Below are 21,185 nucleotides of genomic sequence, written 5' to 3'. Positions count from 1 at the left end.
CCTTCCTCCGCATTATTTCCAAATCTTGGATACGCCACTGAAAGAAGCAACAAACAACATCTTTATGTATTTTTTTTATGTTTGTGTGTGTTTTACACACTGTTCAAACAGACGCACCTACGCATACTTCCGTTTTGTAAAAGTTATTTACAGTATACTTTAATGACATCCATTACGTATACGTTTATATTTATATATGTATATGTTTTATTTGTGAATCGTATTTACATGTTTTCGGTTAATCCCCGCATTCATTTTGATATTATAGAATATTGCAGATGTACAATTGTATGTAATCATAATAATTGTTATTATAAAGTTATTGTTTGAAATGTACATTGGATTTAGTTAGCTATCATAATGCCATACAGTGTGCTTTAATTAACATAAATTATAATATTGATGATTTTAGTAGAGCAGTGCATTGAAAGGACAAATACGTGAGTATCAATACAGCAAGTTTGTATCAAACGAGTAAAACTGGTTTCTTACCTTTTGTTTTGAAGAAAATAGTCCACAATGTGACTATTATCTTGTATCGTCTCTTTAAAAACAAATATAAGAGAATTAGGACGATAACGATCGACGATAGATAAACATGGATTTTCCTATAGAAAAAATAAAACTATATGTTTAGTATGAGCAATAATATCATGACGAAACAAATATGTTAATGTTCTTATTGATCATGACGTCAGTTGAAAATGTTATTTTCATCAAAGACAGCAAATTATAGGATAAACTCCTTTCTTTTGTCTTCTGTAAGAAAAAAATGTATGTTAACTTATTCATCGTCGTTCTTTATCGTTACAGGCCTTAATATCTTCTTTTATTTACATATTGTAATTTTTTTATCCTTTTTTTCAGATCGTTATTATAGTCTAATCTACGCATCTAATGAATACGGTACTTTGATTACATGTTATCTCTGTCTGCTATTTATTAACAGAGATGTAAACAAGGCTTACGTATGTGAGATTCTTTGGGAAATACTACAATGTTCCAAAGTGGCAATTGCCATGTATTTATGTATACTACACACCACGCCTCCCAAAGCTTGGTTCCCACTAGCGACGCAACGCAACCGACACAACGTAAGAAAATTCCCTTCTAATAATTGAGTTTGCCCCCGCCTGCGTGAAATCAAACCTGCGATGTTTGCAGCACTGTTGCATCGTCGGTTTCCACTTGTGATTACGCAATACAGAGCACCTTGCGTCGATACGTCGCTGCGTTGCGTTGCGTTCTAGTGGGAACCACGCTTAAACCACCACCTACACGTGGTAAACTGTAGTTAAACTGTGGTGGAAATAAACGCAATCAACATTATTTTCTTTAGTATTAAACTTTATTTTAAAATGAAATAGATAAGCAATTTGTCATCAAAATTCACAGCTGTCATTAGATACATCTTAACTGACTGTTGCAAGTCATTAAGATACAAGCCTATGTGCATTACAGTAGTTTGTTAATTATTCGAGACGTTGAATGATGGGACAGTGATCCCTTCTTATATACGACAGGAATATCGTATTGACCTGCCATAGTAATATATGCCCGTCTGTCTGTATAAAATCATTACTTATTACAAATGCATATGGCCATGAAATTGGCTTTTATTTTGTCGTTAAACTTATCGTAACTTCCACCAATCCCCACCAAGCGTATTTTATTTTAACACAAAACATTATTTAATTGCAGTAAGCCTATAATAGTAATATTTCGCATAAAAAAATATAAATATAAATATCTAGCTATTCAGAATTCTGTATATATATTACTGTGTATATGCATCCGATTCAATTACGATTAAATTCGTTAAAATGAACGACGAGTGATATTTGATTACAATTATTCAAATAATGTAATGGCAAGAACTCAAATACTTTGACACTAATTATAGTGTATTATTAATTATATACGCGCGACATTATTATTGATTAGTATTGATTATCAATTGCTGCTACTGTTAACTATTAAAAAGTTGAAGTGAATTAGATATCGATCATTTCGATTAGTAGGGATTAGCTGAACTTGATATTAATATTGTTTACTTATTCAATATTCATTTCATTTATCTGTACACAAGGGAAATTAAGAGCCATTGTCTGTAAGAATCAAAGAAATATCAAAAATAGTGGCAGACTCAAAAAAATGGATTTCTTTCAAATTTTGCACATGGCTATATATGTGTTGAGAGAAATCAAATATGAAGTATTTTTTATTTCACACATATATTTCCATGGCAACGGCCAAATTTGTGTTTTTGACAAATTTTGTCCTTTTTTAAGGTTTTTTAAAATGGATATTGGTACTACTTTGATGAACGGTATTTTTGTTTTGTTCATTTAATTATAAAAAATAATTAGTGTATGCATAATAACAATGCATTGTGTACCTGTTTCATATTTTTTTTTAATTTTTGATTTCATACTTTGGGAGATACCATTTATTTAAAAAGGGGTGTTTTTCACTTTTTTTTAATTGTTAAATGCAACTAAACTTTACTTCACCATAATGCCCAAAGTGGTGTTTTTTTTTAGCTGATTTATTACAAATAGGTAGTTCTAATGTTTAATAAGTGATTTCTAAAATAAAATACTGGGGTATTTTAAAAATCTACAAGCAGTGTTGCGAGAAACATAGGCATTTTTATAAAAAAAAAACATGGTATATTGGTAAAAACATTTTATTTTCTTTGGTTATCTGATTTGAAACTCATTTGTCAGAAAAATTCTTAATGTTTTATATAGTTCTAGTTGTGTTGTGAGAAAAAAAACCAATATTTTTAATTATAGATTCTGTAATTCCCAGTTTTAATGTCATTTTATAGGTTTATCCCCTGTAAATTTGAATAAATTATCATATCGTTGTGAATTTTTTTTCCTTTGCAACAGATTACTCATCTCTTATTTTGAAGCTCCTCTTTCATTTTTTTACTTCTTTTATTTGCTAACCTAAACAGACCCCACATGCCCATCCACCACCACTTCCGACTACACCCCCACCCCACCTCCCCTTACACCGACAATAACCACAAAAAGATAAACTGCAACACTTTGGTCGATCATCCACTATAGAGTTTCAAATTCATGCATTCAAGCACAACCCACACTGCCGCTACCATCGCCCTAACCAATAGACCGATTCAAACTCCTCCATCCCACCCCCTCCACCTTTCTCCAAGCCCCCACCCACCCCAAGTTAAAAATTGCAATACAAAAGATAGGACATAAAGTTAAGTTTTTAGACCCTCGTCTCCAACCCCCTAACTATTTAAAACTCCTGGATCTACCACTTTCCCCTCCCCAAAATTGAACCAATCAAAAGTCAATGATATACTCAGATATGTTAATGCTACATAACAAATATTGAAGCCCTGATGTGAAATTTCATTTCATTTAAGGTCAGCATGTAAAATATCACACTTTATATTAAATATTGGTTTTAAATTCTATATTTTTTTTACTGTGATGGTTGGATTCAGTAGTAATTATTAATTAATAATTATCTGATAATTATTTAATTTCCCTTAGTTATGCATAGCAACAGTTACTATGGTCTAAAATTAAGATATTCTTTAGATTTTTCATACTTATCTTATACAAATTTGAATTTGTAGATTATTAGCAGGCATCCCTTATTAGCATTTTCAAATTACCATTTCACAAGGTCATATTCGTAAGGATTCTGTGATTATTTTTGTTCATGAAAACCCCATATTTTATTTACAGCGGGCACCTCCCGTAAACGGCCACCTTCCTTAACGAATGCACTTTGAAAAGCCTGTTTGTTCTATCTAATTAGTGCATTTGGTACCTACCGTAAGCGGCCACCTCCCGTAAGCAGCTGCGGGCACCTTTTTATACTAAAAATGAGATTTTTTGTATGATAAATGACCTCCCGTAAGCGGCCACCTGAAAAATGTGATACTTATTGCATGGACCTATGAATTAGAGGTCCATGTTTATTGTATTTCTTTATATATTAGCTTTATTTCGAAGCGGTTTTAAAAACATTACTGTGAAGAGATGAGAAAACTACACAGATTTTGACCGACCATTTTTTATATGATAAAAGCTTTTAAAATTTGTCTAAAAATGCTAAAAAATACTAAACCACCTGATTATAAATAATAATAATACAATTAGATGGAAAATTGAGAGGCTCTTTTCGTTAAGAATATCGTATATAGCCATAATACGTGATTTTGGCCCTTTATCGGCAGAACCTCCCGTAAGGGGTCACCGCCCGTAAGCGGCCACTTTTCCAGGTCCCGAGGATGGCCACTTACGGGAGGTTCAATTGTATTTAAAAAAACAATTATCCTTAGTTACGCATAGAAACAGGTTCTAAGATAACATAAATAATACATTTTGACATAATTTGACCCAACAAATGACCCTTTCACAAGGTCAGACATTTTCTGGGATTCAGTAGGTAAGTAAATTTGGGAAAAGGTAGTAAAGCTATGTAATCAATTGTTTGTAGTCATGAAACCCCATATTAAAAATATGGTACTTAGTTACGTATAGAAACAGTTGCTACAGTACACTATAGGTAAAATGTTGATGTCATTTGACCTCAATATGTAAAATATAATTTTTTTTTTCATGAAAACTCCATATTTTATTTAAAAAAAATATCCTTAGTTACGTAAACAGGTTTAAGATAACACTAAAGGTCAATTTTTTACCTTTATTCAGATTTGTCAAGACTTTCTTTCTGAGATTATTAGGATTCAGTATTTAAAGTAAATTTGGTAGTAGAAATGTAAAACTATGTAGAAAAAATGTTTTGTATTTATAAAAAACCCCTTATTTTAAAAATATTTTAGCATAGAAACAGTTACTATGGTAAAATGTTGACCTCATTTGACCTCAAAATGAATGAATTTACAAGGTCAAGTTTGTCATCACTTTAAGATTATCAGAATGCAGTAGAAGTAAAATTGAGAAAAATTACAAATGCAATAAATTCTTTGTATTCATAAAAACGCCATTTTTTACGGTTTTTTTTCAAAATTACTTTCCTTAGTTACACATAGAAATGGTTGCTAAGGTAACACTATAGGTAAAAAATGAAAATTGTTGAGAATTTTTTATGAACTATCTTGTATTTTTTATTTTTAAATTAAACATTAATAGTTGTAGTAAAGTGGGGACCTGTCCTGTTTTGCATTCTGACCCCTTTTGACCTCAAATGACCTATTTACAAGGTCAGATTTTTTGGGAGATCTTTCTGTGTCTCTTTACACAAAATAGATGTAAAAATTTATAAAAACCATTGACAAAATTATTTCAAAGTTTAACATTATTTTCCATCAACTAAATATTTCAATGCAAAATACTGTTTTTCTGGCAATTAATTGAAATAAACCTGGCAACACATTCTCATATTTTATCTAAACTATTCGTATGACTCTAGTAGCATTATGACAAGCCACATATACATTTTATTATTGTATTAGCCATATTTAAATTGTGTTTCATGTGTTTTGTTTGTTGATATTTTGTTTGTATTTTTTTGTATTTTTCGTATTTTCCTGGCAACACGAAACCTATGTACGAAATTTACCCCAGTGTTTTTTTCGTGATTATTGTTGACAAACCTATTGACTATCAAATTACAAAAGTTCATTGATATAAAAACACCACTTTGGAAGTTATAGGTACGTTTATGAGGTATACTTTTATAAAAAAAATATTTTTTAAAAACACCCCTTTTTAAAATAATGGTATCAACCAAACTCCATTTTGTAAATTTTTTTTTTCTACATTAAATGGAACTCAATACATGTTGTTTACACTGCAATAAACAAAAACTGTATACTGTAAGTATTTTTAGTTAAAATATAAGTATACAAGTTTGTACTTTTTCACTATAGAAAATCTGTGAAAAATGGCAAAAACATCAAAATTTGGATAATTGACCGTTGTCATGGCAACGGAGGCTAAAAATTAAAATGAATGTTGTAGATATGCTTTTTATTGAAATGTCTATTCATGGTAAAAATTTGAGCGAAATCCATTTTTTTACATCTGCCACCAAATCTTTGATTTTTACAGACAATGGCTCTTAATGTTCTTGTCAGTAATAAACAAATTCTGTACATATTCAATCCTAAACAAATATGTACGTAGTGCCCAGCATGTTTAATACATATTTTTCGTCAAATCCAAGTATGTACTTGTAGGCGTGTGTTGTTTCTGATCCTCAGTGTGCGCATACACACCTCCGGTATACGAGTATGTCTTCTTTTCTGGTAATACCTCATAGACATTGCCAATAGGCTCCATGACGTCATCATCCATATATGGGTATGTCTTCTTTTCTGGTAATCCCTCATATATATTACCAACAGGCTCTGTGACGTAATCACTCATCTTGGATTTTTCGTCTGGGATATGTCCTATTACAATAGGGTTATTATACCCGTTGAAATCGTTAGCAGGTTTTATATCCTTTCTGTAAAAATAGTCAAATCATATTTCAGAAAAATGTAATGTGCGATTTTTATAATAATATATATTCATTAATTATAATTAATATATTCAGTATTATAATAAAAGTAATTTTAACAAAAGATACCGACTGTTTTAATGTGCCTATATAATTTGTAACATGTGTCACGTTATAAGTCATTCAAAATAACTAATAATTTCCTTGATCATGACGTTTAATCATGAGCTACTTTCTACGTGTGAACGTGATGTTATATAGATATTAAGCTGACACAATCATAATCGTTTGCCTTACCTAGGTTTGCAAATGCAACAGGCTAAAACTATAAATACCATGACGATAATCGCAGCAGAAATACCAACAACAGGAACCACACCTACATAACATTATTTAAAAGACATTTTTTAAATATGACATGTGAACGAACGTTACTTTAGTTAACGTACTTCCACAATCAATCATAGCGTTGGTGCAAATTGATATTTTAGGATATTGTAGGTTGGTTTTGTGGAAGTTGCTATTGTTCATTTCCTGGTGATTTTTTTTCTCTTTTTGGTTTGTATGTTTTGTATATGGATGTACTATACGAAATAAAGGAAATGAATGAATGGATGTACTATGCGAAAGAAAGGAAATGAATGAATGGATGTACTACTCGAAATAAAAGAAATGACTGAATGAATGAATGAATGAATACCGATCTAACATGCATATACATTACAAATGCAATGTATATACACTCGTTTTTACTTTCCATCACACGCTTTTAAACGTAGGTCATTACTGTGCAGTGGGTTTTAAGGTGTATATATAGCCTACCTCACAATCATCATATACAATGACAAGATCTATATTCCAACCATCAAAATGAATCAATAGAATATTTCTTTTCTTATAGTTCATATATCTGTTCCTTTTGTTCAATGTGTGGAAAATAAATAAATGAAACAAATAAACGTATTACCATAACAACTAAATATACTGAACTTAACCTTCCTAATATGACAAAATCAATAGGTTGATAAGTTGTTAATATTTTTATGAACATGCTTTTCTGTCTTCATTTTGACAGTCCTAATATATTTGATGACGTACGTACCCATTAAATGTCGGCTGAAATACTCCTGAGTTTTCTTGTTGGTGTCGACAGCATTTGGGTTGGTTACCTGTGAGTCAACTAGCCCCAATGTTGTCTTCATTGTCGGTATGGTGGTTCTTTCAACTGGAATGGCAAAACATTAATTTAACATTAGCGGTCATGTTTTTGTTAATTTTGTTATTTTTATTTTTTTAATTTCATCATTTTTTTCATTGTCACACACAAGTCACAAATCAGTTTATTTTGATCCAAAAGAAAAAAAAAATACAAAGCAAAAAATATACAAAAGGACCAGGGAGACTTCCATTAAGTCCATGGAAGCCACCCGCTTGTTGTTTTCATTTCTGTGATTTATATATATATATATTTTATTTTGTTTTGGCGTCCCTGACACAAGCATTTTCTTCATTGGTGACGTCACCATTTTAGCAATAAATGTTATTTTTGATTGATTGATTTGAACATTACGAATATACATTTTAGAGTATATAGAAGATAAGAAGACATATCTATTACAAATAATTGATACAAATATACTTTTTTCCCACATAAATTAAACTCACATTCATCACATCTGTCTCCGGACCAGCCAGCCTGGCAGATGCACGTGTACTCGCCATTGGGTCGATCGATACAAGTCAACGCGTTCACACAAGGATTGTTATTGCACGCCATTTCTGGAAATAAGACATTAATGAAATTTGCTATAATACTGTAGTATACATTATGCCTATATTTATTATTTACATTTGACTTTTTTAACCACATTTGTTAATGTTATATTAAGACATGTTTAGCAGCTCTGGCCTACATTGTTCGATCATACTGACTAATTCTTAGGAGTTAGTGTACGAGTTTCTATCGATCAGAAAATTGTATTTTTTAAAATCAGATTTTTTGCTTACTCAAAGTCATTTTTCGAAATACTGCCCTGATATAGTTATACTAACCCGTATCACAGAGGGTCCCGGTCCAATGTTCGTCGCATAAACAGTAAAACGTCATTAAACTCTGGATGTTAAAACACACACCATTCAGACAAGGGCTAGATTTACACAAGTTTTCCACTGTAAAATAAAATGATAGCATTTAATATTATTTTATAAAAAACGCTTCTGATTACAAATGTTTACTTAATATTCTTTCCACAGTCGACCTACAGTTAATAATCCGTGAATATGGTAATCTTTTGGGAAATGTGTAGTCCTATCAATATTTTGCACAATCGTGTGAATGGTGGTCATTCGTTTTTCTTCTACAACAAACGTGTTCACACTGCACCACGTAACATTAGGGAGAGACGACCATTGTGTGTAAGTTGGTTGATAATTTTGTTTATTTAATTTAAGTATGTTTCCCCCTTTTTGTAATAATCTGTGATAATGTACCTGTTTGGCAGTCATGACCCTCAAATCCTGCTGGACATTCACATTCATAGTTACCCTGTTGGTCAACATCAATGCATTTACCTCCGTTTAAACAAGGTTCGACAGCACATCCATCAGTAGCTATTGAAAGAAACCGAATAATCAGAAGAATGTGGTGATATCATCATCGTGCAATCGTTTTCTCAGCTTGACAAAACTTTACAATTTTGGTGAATTATTTAATAGAACCAATAGTACTGTATGTTTTGAAAACATAGCATAGGGTACATCAATTAACCACCGATTTTTTATGATTGTAATTGCACAACAATGACATATTGTCATAAAATGTATCCCCCGTTTGCTAGATATCAACTTTCATTCATTCATAATGGTATATTTATTAAAATCATCTTCACAAAAAAACTGAATTGTGACAATTTTTTACATTATTAAAAGGTACTTAAAATATTTAAAATGTTTTAAAAAGATAGCATAAAATAACATCAAAAATTGAGAACCACACAATACATCATATAAAAACATTAAAATAAACGAGCACAACATCAAAACTAGTAAAAATCTAAATGACTGGCCAAGTGAATTGAAAAAAAATTACCTAACATATTATATTTGATTCTTAGTTACTGTTGCTTCGTATACAATTATACAACAATTACGTTTTCCTAAAATTACTATCCTCTGTTTGCTAGATATAAGCTGTAGTTATGTAGTTTTGTATACGGTGAATAAGGAACACCCTTTAGCACCAGTGATATTGGTATTAATACTATTTACACTTATTATATAGACCTACATATTTCACAGTTGGCTCCTGTCCAGTTATCTTCACAGGAACAGAAATATCCAAGACGATCCAAAGTCGGTTCAAAACACTCTCCATGTACGCATGGGTTACTTAAGCACTCCATGTCCATATCGATTTCTAAGTAAACAATTAAAAATAATTAAGTAACAAAACTGGTGTATGTGATAATATAAAATATATGTTACGATTTCTCCAGCAAACGGATAACTGTCTCAATCTAATTGTTGAAAGCTGAAACGGTAATCCCTCTAACCAAAGTGCTATTTCACAAATGATGATATATCCGTCAAAGTATCTGTCTACACTATCAAACTAGTTTGACAAAAAAGTGTGATGTGCCCAAATATGGTAGTGACATGACATCATCAAGGCCATATATGGGCACATCACATTTTTTTGTCACAGTTGTTGACAGTGTAGACAGAGTTTAAGCTCTCGGAACAGAACAAGGACATTGCTCTTTAGTAATATATTACATTGCATTGCAAGGAACTTGTGGTAGCTAGTCACTCACACACGTAGATAATCTCTCCAATGACTAGGGGCATAGTTTCTAATTTCTATACCTTCTTCACAGTTTTGTCCATCCCATCCTTCATCGCAGTGGCATATGTAGTTGTCTAACGTTATCAGACACTGTCCGTTAAGACATGGGCTAGAATCACATGCTGTTTCCACTACACATACAAAATTGAAATAAAAAATATTACGACTAGTATTTTAAATAAGTAAAGTAAAACAATGTGAACTAAACCAATAAGATCAAATGTATGTCACAGTAGCTACACTGTTGTACACTGAAGAAAAGAGAGTAGAAGAACCAATGAAGCTATTGAGAACTATCTGGAGGCCAACAATTATAGCAAATACTGAATTATGACGACGACGATAATGATGATAAAGATGATGATGGTGATGATGACGATGATGATGATGATGATGATGGTGATGATGTTGATAATGATCATGATGATAATAATAATAATGATGATGATGATGATAATATAATGATGATAATATGATTATGATGATGATAATATGATGATGATGATGATAATGATTGCGTCAAGAGTGAGAATTTCAAAGAAGTATTCCAACATTTTAAAACAAAAAACTAACCAATCTCGCAGTTATCACCAGAATATCCGTCAATACAATCACATAGGTATCCTCCAGTGTCAACATCGACACAAATACCATTGTTTAGGCACGGGATCAGGTTACAACCATTTCGTTCTAAAACAAAATCGAAGTGTTAGTATTAATGTTGAAATTCCATTTCGTTTATACATTGTGACTGTTTATTTACAACATTGTCTGTACTGCGTGAAAACAAAATATTACACAGAAATAAATAAACAAAAAGAAAACTTTTTGAAATGTTTCAATTGCACACTTTTAAGTGGACTCGCAAACTATCAATTACAATTTTCATTTCATTTCACTTTACTAATAACTAAACACTAAACACGGTTTCTGATGAAGTTAAGTTGAAATAAGAGACACTCTTTAAAATGACTTGTATGTATGAATTATTTATAAGTCTGAAATTCTTTTCTTTATTATCATTTTACCTGTTTCACAATTTGTACCAATCCATGCATATAAACAGTCACATTTGTACTGTAGGCCATCTGGTGAGAGGCTTACACAAACTCCACCATTCATACAAGGGGTCAGGCCGCAACCCACAATTTCTAGAAAGAAAGGAAAAATGAAAACACCCTCAGATTTACATAAGACTTTGGAAATAAACAAAAAAGGGGAATATAAATGAAACTAACTTACCGATCTCACAGTTGACACCAGAATAACCGTCCATACAAGTACATTGGTATCCTCCAGTCACAATATCAACACATTGTCCGTTATTTAAGCACGGGTTTAGGTTGCATCCATTTCGGTCTAAGATTATAACAATTTAAGAAGAAAACGTAACCAATTTGTTAAATCACTACAAAGTGGTTTAAATTGGTTTCTATAAATATTACTTTTATTTTTAATCAAGTGTTTACCTGTTTCACAATGTGTACCGATCCACGCATATAAACAGTCACATCTGTACTGTAGGCCATCTGGTGAGAGGCTTACACAAACTCCACCATTCAAACACGGGTTCAGGCCGCAACCTACAATTTCTAGATTAGAGAGAAAAGGTACATGTAGGCCGACTGAAAAAAAATCTTTAACTCAATTTGAAGAGTTCTAAACATAATAAAATTACTTACCGATCTCACAGTTGACACTAGAATAACCGTCCATACAATTACATTGGTATCCTCCAGTCACAAGATCAACACATTGTCCGTTATTTAAGCACGGGTTTAGGTTGCATCCATTTCGGTCTAAAATTACAGGAATTATATCATATAGATACATTTCTGTCGGACATAATTTATTACATTGATCATGCATTTTCATTTTTATGAATATTTACTTATACGTTACCAGTTTCACAATGTGTACCAATCCACGCATATAAACAGTCACATTTGTACTGTAGGCCATCTGGTGAGAGGCTTACACAAACTCCACCATTCATACACGGCGTCAGGCCGCAACCCACGATTTCTAGATAAAAATGAAATTTAACCAATTACGATTTTGCATAAAACTATTATGTACACAGTGCACATTCAGCTGCGAACTGCATAAACTAATACTACGTGAAACTTACCTTGATTACAATTATGACCCGTAAATCCGTCGTAACAACTACAGATATAGGAATCCAAAGAAGAACTCGAAACACAATTTCCATTTACACAGGGATTGCTATCACAAGGTGATATTTCTAAATAATTAAACGAAATTCTGAGTTAATTAAAAAAAAAATATTGACAGTATTGACTCTGCTCCAAACTCTTAGATTGGTGTAAATACCAACAATATGACAAAGAACATCCCAAGAGTCTAACAAAACAAAGAGGAGTCAAAGTTACTGTGGCCTGAATATATCACATTTAGTGTTGGAAAGCAAGCCTTATTGCAAAAAAAAACCAAAAAACAAAAAACAAACAAAAGAACTTATTAATGATTGAAATTGAAATCTAATTATATTTTTCATTACAATTTCTTTTCGAGCAACATTTAACAAATATATTTTCTTCCTAATAAATTCATCTACGGGTCCACCTCGTCAGCTCAATCATATTGTAGTATCACCTTGAAAAACATAATGTAATTGTGAAACAGAAATATAATACCTTCTTCACAATTGTGTCCTTTCCATCCTTCGTTACAGAGACAGAAATAACTGTTACCAGCCGAAATTGTAAAGCACTGTCCGTTTAGACATGGATTTGAGTCGCATACTGTTTCCACTATAAAACACAAGGCAGTATTAGTATATCAATTATGCTTCTACATATTTATCGATAGTTTGGCATGTCGATAAATCTCTGTTGAATTAAGTAAAGAACACGATTCAAATATTGACACCACCTTTAAGAGGGAGAGTTTATCGGTTTATTTTTGGCTACATCTTGTTCACCTTAATTTTAGATAGAAGTTCGTTCTGATCTTCTGGTTGTAAACATCTTCTCATGAACGAATACAATTATAAAGAATAAAAATTATAAAGAAATTAAATTACCGATCTCACAGTTGACACCAGAATAACCGTCCATACAATTACATTGGTATCCTCCAGTCACAATATCAACACATTGTCCACTATTTAAGCACGGGTTTAGGTTGCACCCATTTCGGTCTAAAATTACAGGAATTATATCATATAGATACATTTCAGTCGGACATAATTTTTTACATTGATCATGCATTTTCATTTTTATGAATATTTACTTATACGTTACCTGTTTCACAATGTGTACCAATCCATGCATATAAACACTCACATCTGTACTGTAGGCCATCTGGTGAGAGGCTTACACAAACTCCACCATTCATACAAGGGGTCAGGCCGCAACCCACAATTTCTAGATTAGAGAGAAAAGGTACATGTAGGCCGACTGAAAAAAAATCTTAACTCAATTTGAAGAGTTCTAAACATAATAAAATTACTTACCGATCTCACAGTCGACACCAGAATAACCGTCCATACAATTACATTGGTATCCTCCAGTCACAATGTCAACACATTGTCCACTATTTAAGCACGGGTTTAGGTTGCATCCATTTCGGTCTAAAATTATAACAATTTAAGAAGAAAAAACGTAACCAATTTGTTGAATCACTACAAAGTGGTTTAAATTGGTTTCTATAAATATTACTTTTATTTTTCATCAAGTGTTTACCTGTTTCACAATGTGTACCAATCCACGCATATAAACAGTCACATCTGTACTGTAGGCCATCTGGTGAGAGGCTTACACAAACTCCACCATTCATACACGGGTTCAGGCCGCAACCTACAATTTCTAGATTAGAGAGAAAAGGTACATGTAGGCCGACTGAAAAAAAAATCTTAACTCAATTTGAAGAGTTCTAAACATAATAAAATTACTTACCGATCTCACAGTTGACACCAGAATAACCGTCCATACAATTACATTGGTATCCTCCAGTCACAATATCAACACATTGTCCACTATTTAAGCACGGGTTTAGGTTGCATCCATTTCGGTCTAAAATTATAACAATTTAAGAAGAAAAAACGTAACCAATTTGTTGAATCACTACAAAGTGGTTTAAATTGGTTTCTATAAATATTACTTTTATTTTTCATCAAGTGTTTACCTGTTTCACAATGTGTACCAATCCATGCATATAAACAGTCACATTTGTACTGTGGGCCATCTGGTGAGAGGCTTACACAAACTCCACCATTCAAACACGGCGTCAGGCCGCAACCCACGATTTCTAGAAAAGAATGAAATTTAACCAATTAAGATTTTGCATAAAACTATTATGTACACACATTGCACATTCAGCTGCGAACTGCCTAAACTAATACACGTGAAACAGCTTTACCTTGATTACAATTATGACCCGTAAATCCATCGTAACAACTACAGATATAGGAATCCAAAGAAGAACTCGAAACACAATTTCCATTTACACAGGGATTGCTATCACAAGGGGATATTTCTAAATAATTAAAATTTTGAGTTAATTAAAAAAAAAATATTGACAGTATTGACTCTGCTCCAAGCTCTTAGATTGGTATAAATACCAACAATATGACAAAGAACATCCCAAGAGTCTAACAAAACAAAGAGTAGTCAAAGTTACTGTGACCTGAATATATCACATTTAGTGTTGGAAAACAAGCCTTATTGCAAAAAAAAACAACAAAAAAACAAAAAACAAACAAAAGAACTTATTAATGATTGAAATTGAAATCTAATTATATTTTTCATTACAATTTCTTTTCGAGCAACATTTAACAAATATATTTTCTTCCTAATAAATTCATCTACGGGTCCACCTCGTCAGCTCAATCATATTGTAGTATCACCTCGAAAAACATAATGTAATTGTGAAACAGAAATATAATACCTTCTTCACAATTGTGTCCTTTCCATCCTTCGTTACAGAGACAGAAATAACTGTTACCAGCCGAGATTGTAAAGCACTGTCCGTTTAGACATGGATTTGAGTCGCATACTGTTTCCACTATAAAACACAAGGCAGTATTAGTATATCAATTATGCTTCTACATATTTATCGATAGTTTGGCATGTCGATAAATCTCTGTTGAATTAAGTAAAGAACACGATTCAAATATTGACACCACCTTTATTTTTGGCTACATCTTGTTCACCTAATTTTAGATAGAAGTTCGTTCTGATCTTCTGGTTGTAAACATCTTCTCATGAACGAATACAATTATAAAGAATACAAATTATAAAGAAATTAAATTACCGATCTCACAGTTGACACCAGAATAACCGTCCATACAATTACATTGGTATCCTCCAGTCACAATGTCAACACATTGTCCACTATTTAAGCACGGGTTCAGATCGCATCCATTTCGGTCTAAGAATTGAGAAAATATTTAATAAAGTTCTGTCCGTCATTAACAATTTAATTCATCCTTATAAGAATATTCAATATAGGCCTACTACTGTATATTGTCCTCTTTCATTTACCTGTTTCACAATGTGTGCCAATCCACGCATATAAACAGTCACATCTGTACTGTAGGCCATCTGGTGAGAGGCTTACACAAACTCCACCATTCATACACGGGTTCAGGCCGCAACCTACAATTTCTGGAAAGCAAAAGTATATGTAGGCTTACAGAAAAACCTTAATCTTTAACTCAATTTGAAGAGTTCAAAAGAAAAGACATTCTCTTACCGATCTCACAGTTGACACCAGAATAACCGTCCATACAATTACATTGGTATCCTCCAGTCACAATATCAACACATTGTCCACTATTTAAGCACGGGTTTAGGTTGCATCCATCTCGGTCTAAGAATTGAGAAAATATTTAATAAAGTTCTGTCCGTCATTAACAATTTAATTCATCCTTATAAGAATATTCAATATAGGCCTACTACTGTATATTGTCCTCTTTCATTTACCTGTTTCACAATGTGTGCCAATCCACGCATATAAACAGTCACATCTGTACTGTAGGCCATCTGGTGAGAGACTTACACAAACTCCACCATTCATACACGGCGTCAGGCCACAACCTACAATTTCTGGAAAGAAAAAGTATATGTAGGCTTACAGAAAAACCCTAATCTTTAACTCAATTTGAAGAGTTCAAAAGAAAAGACATTAACTTACCGATCTCACAGTTGACACCAGAATAACCGTCCATACAATTACATTGGTATCCTCCAGTCACAATGTCAACACATTGTCCGTTATTTAAGCACGGGTTTAGGTTGCATCCATTTCGGTCTAAAATTATAACAATTTAAGAAGAAAAAACGTAACCAATTTGTTGAATCACTACAAAGTGGTTTAAATTGGTTTCTATAAATATTACTTTTATTTTTCATCAAGTGTTTACCTGTTTCACAATGTGTACCAATCCACGCATATAAACAGTCACATCTGTACTGTAGGCCATCTGGTGAGAGACTTACACAAACTCCACCATTCATACACGGGGTCAGGCCACAGCCCACAATTTCTAGATTAGAGAGAAAAGGTACATGTAGGCCTACTGAAAAAAAATCTTTAACTCAATTTGAAGAGTTCTAAACATAATAAAATTACTTACCGATCTCACAGTTGACACCAGAATAACCGTCCATACAATTACATTGGTATCCTCCAGTCACAATATCAACACATTGTCCACTATTTAAGCACGGGTTTAGGTTGCATCCATTTCGGTCTAAAATTACACGAATTATTCTTTTATAGATACATTTCTGTCGGATACATTTCTGTCGGACATATTATATTGATGATACATTTTCATTTTTATGAATATTTACTTATACGTTACCTGTTTCACATTGTGTACCGATCCACGCATATAAACAGTCACATCTGTACTGTAGGCCATCTGGTGAGAGGCTTACACAAACTCCACCATTCAAACACGGGGTCAGGCCGCAACCCACAATTTCTGGAAAGAAAGAAAATGAATCAATAACGATTTTATAAATTCGAGAAAAAAAACTGTTGGTGAGGAAGGATACATTTTAAAACGTGAATACATAAAACAATGTACAATATTTCAACAAGAGTAATCAAACCATCATTTGTTTAAAAAAAGGAATTTTCCAAGGTGGATGGCATCAAATATAGATAAGGATTCAATTGAGTTACTTTCATTGTTTGATGTTGGCGAAGCATTGAAGTTAACATTTCATAAAATTGTTTATTGTTACGTCGCAATTATGAATTCATTTATTTCATTCGAGAATAAATTAAAATAAAACGTCTGTAAACTGTACCTGATTCGCAATTTTGACCCTGAAATCCTGCTGGACAATCACATCGATAATCGCAATCATTACCAAGATCATTACAAGTTCCCCCGTTTAAGCAAGGCTCTGACATACACCCATTTGTCGCTATTGAACAAAAAGAAGATTATATTGTAATGGTAAATCAGAGCTAGCTTAAAACAAATCCACAGAGACTAAATGTCCACTTGTGGCTGCTTGTGTTCGTATGACCACCTCCACCCCCGCCCTCCTCACATCCACTGATCAGAAGATTGAAAAGCCGTACAAGCTAGGCCTAATGTTGATAATTGAGATACGTACATGTTTCGCAGTTCACCCCTGTCCAACCATCTTCGCATGAACAGACATATCCAGAATCTGATCGTTCAAGACATTGGCCATGTAAACACGGGTTACTTGAACATTCCATTTCTAAATACGTAAACATGATTAGCATATTAACTGCATTGTATTATCATATAAAACTCAAACAGATGTGGAAATCACTATATTTGTTGATAATTGTTAAAAACAGTCACACATAAGTATTTATTATTTCCATTTCTAATTAGATTTTATCTGGTAAATAATTAGGAAAATACAATAATATAATAAATGATTTCAATACTAATTTTTTAAATAATATTGATGTTCAAAACGTATGTATTAGTTGGTGGCTTTCTTGTAGATGCTTTAATTGTAGAATGTAATTTGTTTGTTGGTTTATTTCTGTGTTTAGCACCTGTTTGGTCTTTCCTTGCCTTTTATTTTTGTTTTTTCTATGTATTGAATATGGCAGAAATTGAATAAATAAATAAATAGATTTCCCTTGGTGGCCTCTATGTGAGCTTAGATAGAAATTGTCGTGTCATTCTTTAGGCAAACGAATAATATTATTGATGCAAAGACAATAGGTTAACCGTTCCACTGTTATACAACCGTGATGTGTACAAGGTTGGTTGCATTTAATGGGGACAAGAATAACTTCCAAACAATTAAGGAATCACTTGAATTCGTCTACATAATAGAGACTAGGCTTGTTTACACCGATTTATTTTATCTGCATGCATTTATTTATTTGCAAGTAGTACAGACAGGTTCAGATAGTTGATTGTGTGTATTATCCAGGGTTAATCCCGGATATTATAGTAATGAAATAATCTAAAGTGCAATTGAATATTACAATAGCGGTACACACGAAACAATCACTCTCTTTTCTGTCTTAAACAATAAATGTATAAAGAATATAGCAAAACCTACCATTTGGTTCGTAGGTAGTAGATTGGACGCTATCACTGCCATAACTATCACTGCTCTGTCCACCACTATCACTGCCATGTTCACTACTATCACTGCTATGGCCACCACTATCGCTGCCATGACCCCACCAGCCATGATGTCCACCGCCAGGATGCCAACCGCCATGTCCACCGCCATGTCCACCGCCAGGATGCCAACCACCATGTCCACCACCGCCATGTCCACCACCGCCATGTCCACCGCCACCATATCCTGAAATATAAACAATATCTTTTAATTTTTTTAACAATGTGATTTTATTTGCATAAACGTTTTTATTCCTTTGAGTGGATGAAGACATTTAGGTCTTGCAATATGGCGTACATTTCTTGCAAATGGAAGTTAGTCCCTTTCACCTTTGTACTATAAGCTCGATTTGGAAGAATCTAAAAGAAGCTCATATTCATGAAAGTGATCTTGTTATTAAAACCTAGAATGACCATTTATGTCTTTCCCTATTATTATTATTATTATTATAAAGCATACGTTTATTGATCCGACAACCAATTGAATTCATTGTATGCTTTTAGGTTTAAACATGTATTCAGGTGAAACTTCACATGATGTAATTCAAATATTGAACAATGTCATGAGGAAATAGTCAACCAAACATTTCTTTCCTTAAAATTAAACATTCTGTATTATTGTTGCGACTAAATAATTCCTTTGTCTGGAGATTATTTACCTCCTGACATAACAAATTAGCCAGACGAAGTAGAACAATTTCGAAACGTATATTCAGGTGAAAATTCAAATAATGTTATTCAAATATTAAACAATGTCATGAGGAAATAGTCCAAACCAAACCAAACATTTCTGTCCCTAAAATTGAACATTCTATGTTATTGTTGCGACTGAATAATTCCTTTGTCTGGAGATTATCAACCTCCTGACATTATGTCTCGTCGGTAAAGTATCATACAATAACCATACGAAGTAGAACAATTTTATGTTTAGAAACGTATTCAGGTGAAAATTAAAATAATGTTATTCAAATATTGAACAATGTCATGAGGAAATAGTTCACCAAACTTTTCTGTCTAAAAAATTGAATGTTATTGCTGCGACCCATTCCTTTGTGTGGAGATTATCCTCTAGACATCCTGTCTTGTCGTAACAATATCACACATTAACCATAAGAAGTAATTTTGGGTTTAGAAACGTATTCAGGTGAAAATGCATGTGTTATTCTACAAATATTGAGAAATGTCATGAGAAAAAAGTTCATAAAATATTGTTTACCCCAAGTTGTGGAGATGTTTACTGTTGCATATACGACTAAACCGTTAACTCCTGGCGTTAATAGATATTCTGTCAATCAATCAATCAATTAATCAATCAATTAATTAATTAACCAATCAACCAATCAATAAATTAAGATGATGAGATTCCAGAGAGCAAAAGCCTGAGGTACTTCCGATAGGAGTCCTCTCATACAACTTGAATCATGGAACAATAGGTCTAGTAAGCCTAATCTATTGTAATGCTAGATATACTTTTCCCATAGATGTATCCTCCTATATAATAATAAGACTTATACAGCGCACAAATTCACAACAGTGCTCAAGGCGCTTATCCGATGATAAAACTGTATGGCCTTCTTACGATGGAAAATATGGTGGTATTACACTATAGAATACGCAATAGCAGTCGTCAACCTTAGCCTATGTAGAATTAAATGTATTATTAAATTTAAATATTAAAAAACTATGATTGTAACAGTTTGTGACTTACCCGTACAGTACGTTCTATCTGCTATAAATCCCAGCAGAAAAAACGACAAGATCAATAACTTTATCATGATTGATTTGTTTCTTCGATTGTATTACAAGTGCACAAATGTTGCATTGGAACCGTAGGGTACATTACATGTTTCTGGAATGAAATACCATTTAGCTGAATTGTCCTTTTAAATACAATTTCTGTTGTTCACATGCATTGATCCAGGACCGTGTGGTACCATGCGCAGTTACCATGCGCAGTTGACATTGGCAAAACGCCATCGGAACAAAGGGTAGAAACAACACAACAAGATCTTTTTTGTTATATATTTGTATATACGTTATACAAAAATAAATCTCTGACATTAAAATTCTTCTGTAATCGGTAACAAACGCCACTTGACTTGGTTCCTCACTAGGGCCATGACGTAAGCGCAGCCAAGCATTTCGCCACTTGACACGACATTGGTTCCTCACTAGGACTAGGGCGTAAGCGCAGCGCAAGCATTTTGACCAATCACGACGGGATTTAGGATGATCCATCGCGTCTTGATTGGTTGCGTTACTTGAGTTGCG

General features: G+C 32.9%; 1 protein-coding gene across 5 annotated transcripts; it reads right to left on the bottom strand.

Annotated features, from left to right (window-relative positions):
* Positions 1-1,598: 1,598 nt before the first annotated feature.
* On the bottom strand, positions 1,599-20,782 carry LOC144853547 (uncharacterized). 5 transcript variants are annotated; one of them, XM_078711246.1, is made up of 37 exons: positions 20,623-20,782; positions 18,850-19,101; positions 17,911-18,021; positions 17,596-17,715; positions 17,142-17,264; positions 16,911-17,027; positions 16,698-16,820; positions 16,469-16,585; positions 16,258-16,380; positions 16,028-16,144; positions 15,817-15,939; positions 15,587-15,703; positions 15,221-15,337; positions 14,693-14,809; positions 14,459-14,581; positions 14,230-14,346; positions 14,017-14,139; positions 13,788-13,904; positions 13,576-13,698; positions 13,356-13,472; positions 12,967-13,083; positions 12,438-12,554; positions 12,209-12,331; positions 11,989-12,105; positions 11,776-11,898; positions 11,549-11,665; positions 11,335-11,457; positions 10,880-10,996; positions 10,327-10,437; positions 9,749-9,877; positions 8,953-9,072; positions 8,515-8,631; positions 8,128-8,241; positions 7,565-7,687; positions 6,760-6,841; positions 3,199-6,468; positions 1,599-3,013 (listed from the first exon to the last, which is right to left on the bottom strand). In XM_078711246.1, exons 1-36 carry the CDS (start codon positions 20,687-20,689, stop codon positions 6,156-6,158), a joined length of 4,527 nt encoding a protein of 1,508 aa, XP_078567372.1. In that variant the 5' UTR covers positions 20,690-20,782; the 3' UTR covers positions 1,599-3,013; positions 3,199-6,155. The 5 variants fall into 5 exon arrangements, with proteins under 5 accessions (XP_078567372.1, XP_078567374.1, XP_078567373.1 ...); XM_078711248.1 differs by lacking the exons at positions 14,230-14,346; positions 14,459-14,581 and having other exon boundaries at positions 20,623-20,781; XM_078711247.1 differs by lacking the exons at positions 14,693-14,809; positions 15,221-15,337 and having other exon boundaries at positions 20,623-20,781.
* Between the last annotated feature and the right edge of the window lie 403 nt (positions 20,783-21,185).

The sequence above is a fragment of the Antedon bifida genome, chromosome 10 (assembly GCF_963402885.1).
Source record: "Antedon bifida chromosome 10, ecAntBifi1.1, whole genome shotgun sequence".
Lineage (NCBI taxonomy): Eukaryota > Metazoa > Echinodermata > Crinoidea > Comatulida > Antedonidae > Antedon > Antedon bifida.
Note: the sequence above shows the minus strand (reverse complement) of the source record. Positions and strands in the feature narration are given on the sequence as shown.

What these genes read in the sequence shown, in the direction of transcription:
- LOC144853547 (XM_078711246.1), bottom strand. Translation starts at nt 20,689, where the DNA reads ATGATAAAGTTATTGATCTTGTCGTTTTTTCTGCTGGGATTTATAGCA. An exon ending in TGGTGTCAACTGTGAGATCG is followed by an intron (nt 15,338 to 15,586) that starts GTAATTTAATTT and finishes TGTGTTTTATAG; the next exon opens with TGGAAACAGTATGCGACTCA. An exon ending in TGGTGTCAACTGTGAGATCG is followed by an intron (nt 14,140 to 14,229) that starts GTAAGTAATTTT and finishes TCTCTAATCTAG; the next exon opens with AAATTGTAGGTTGCGGCCTG.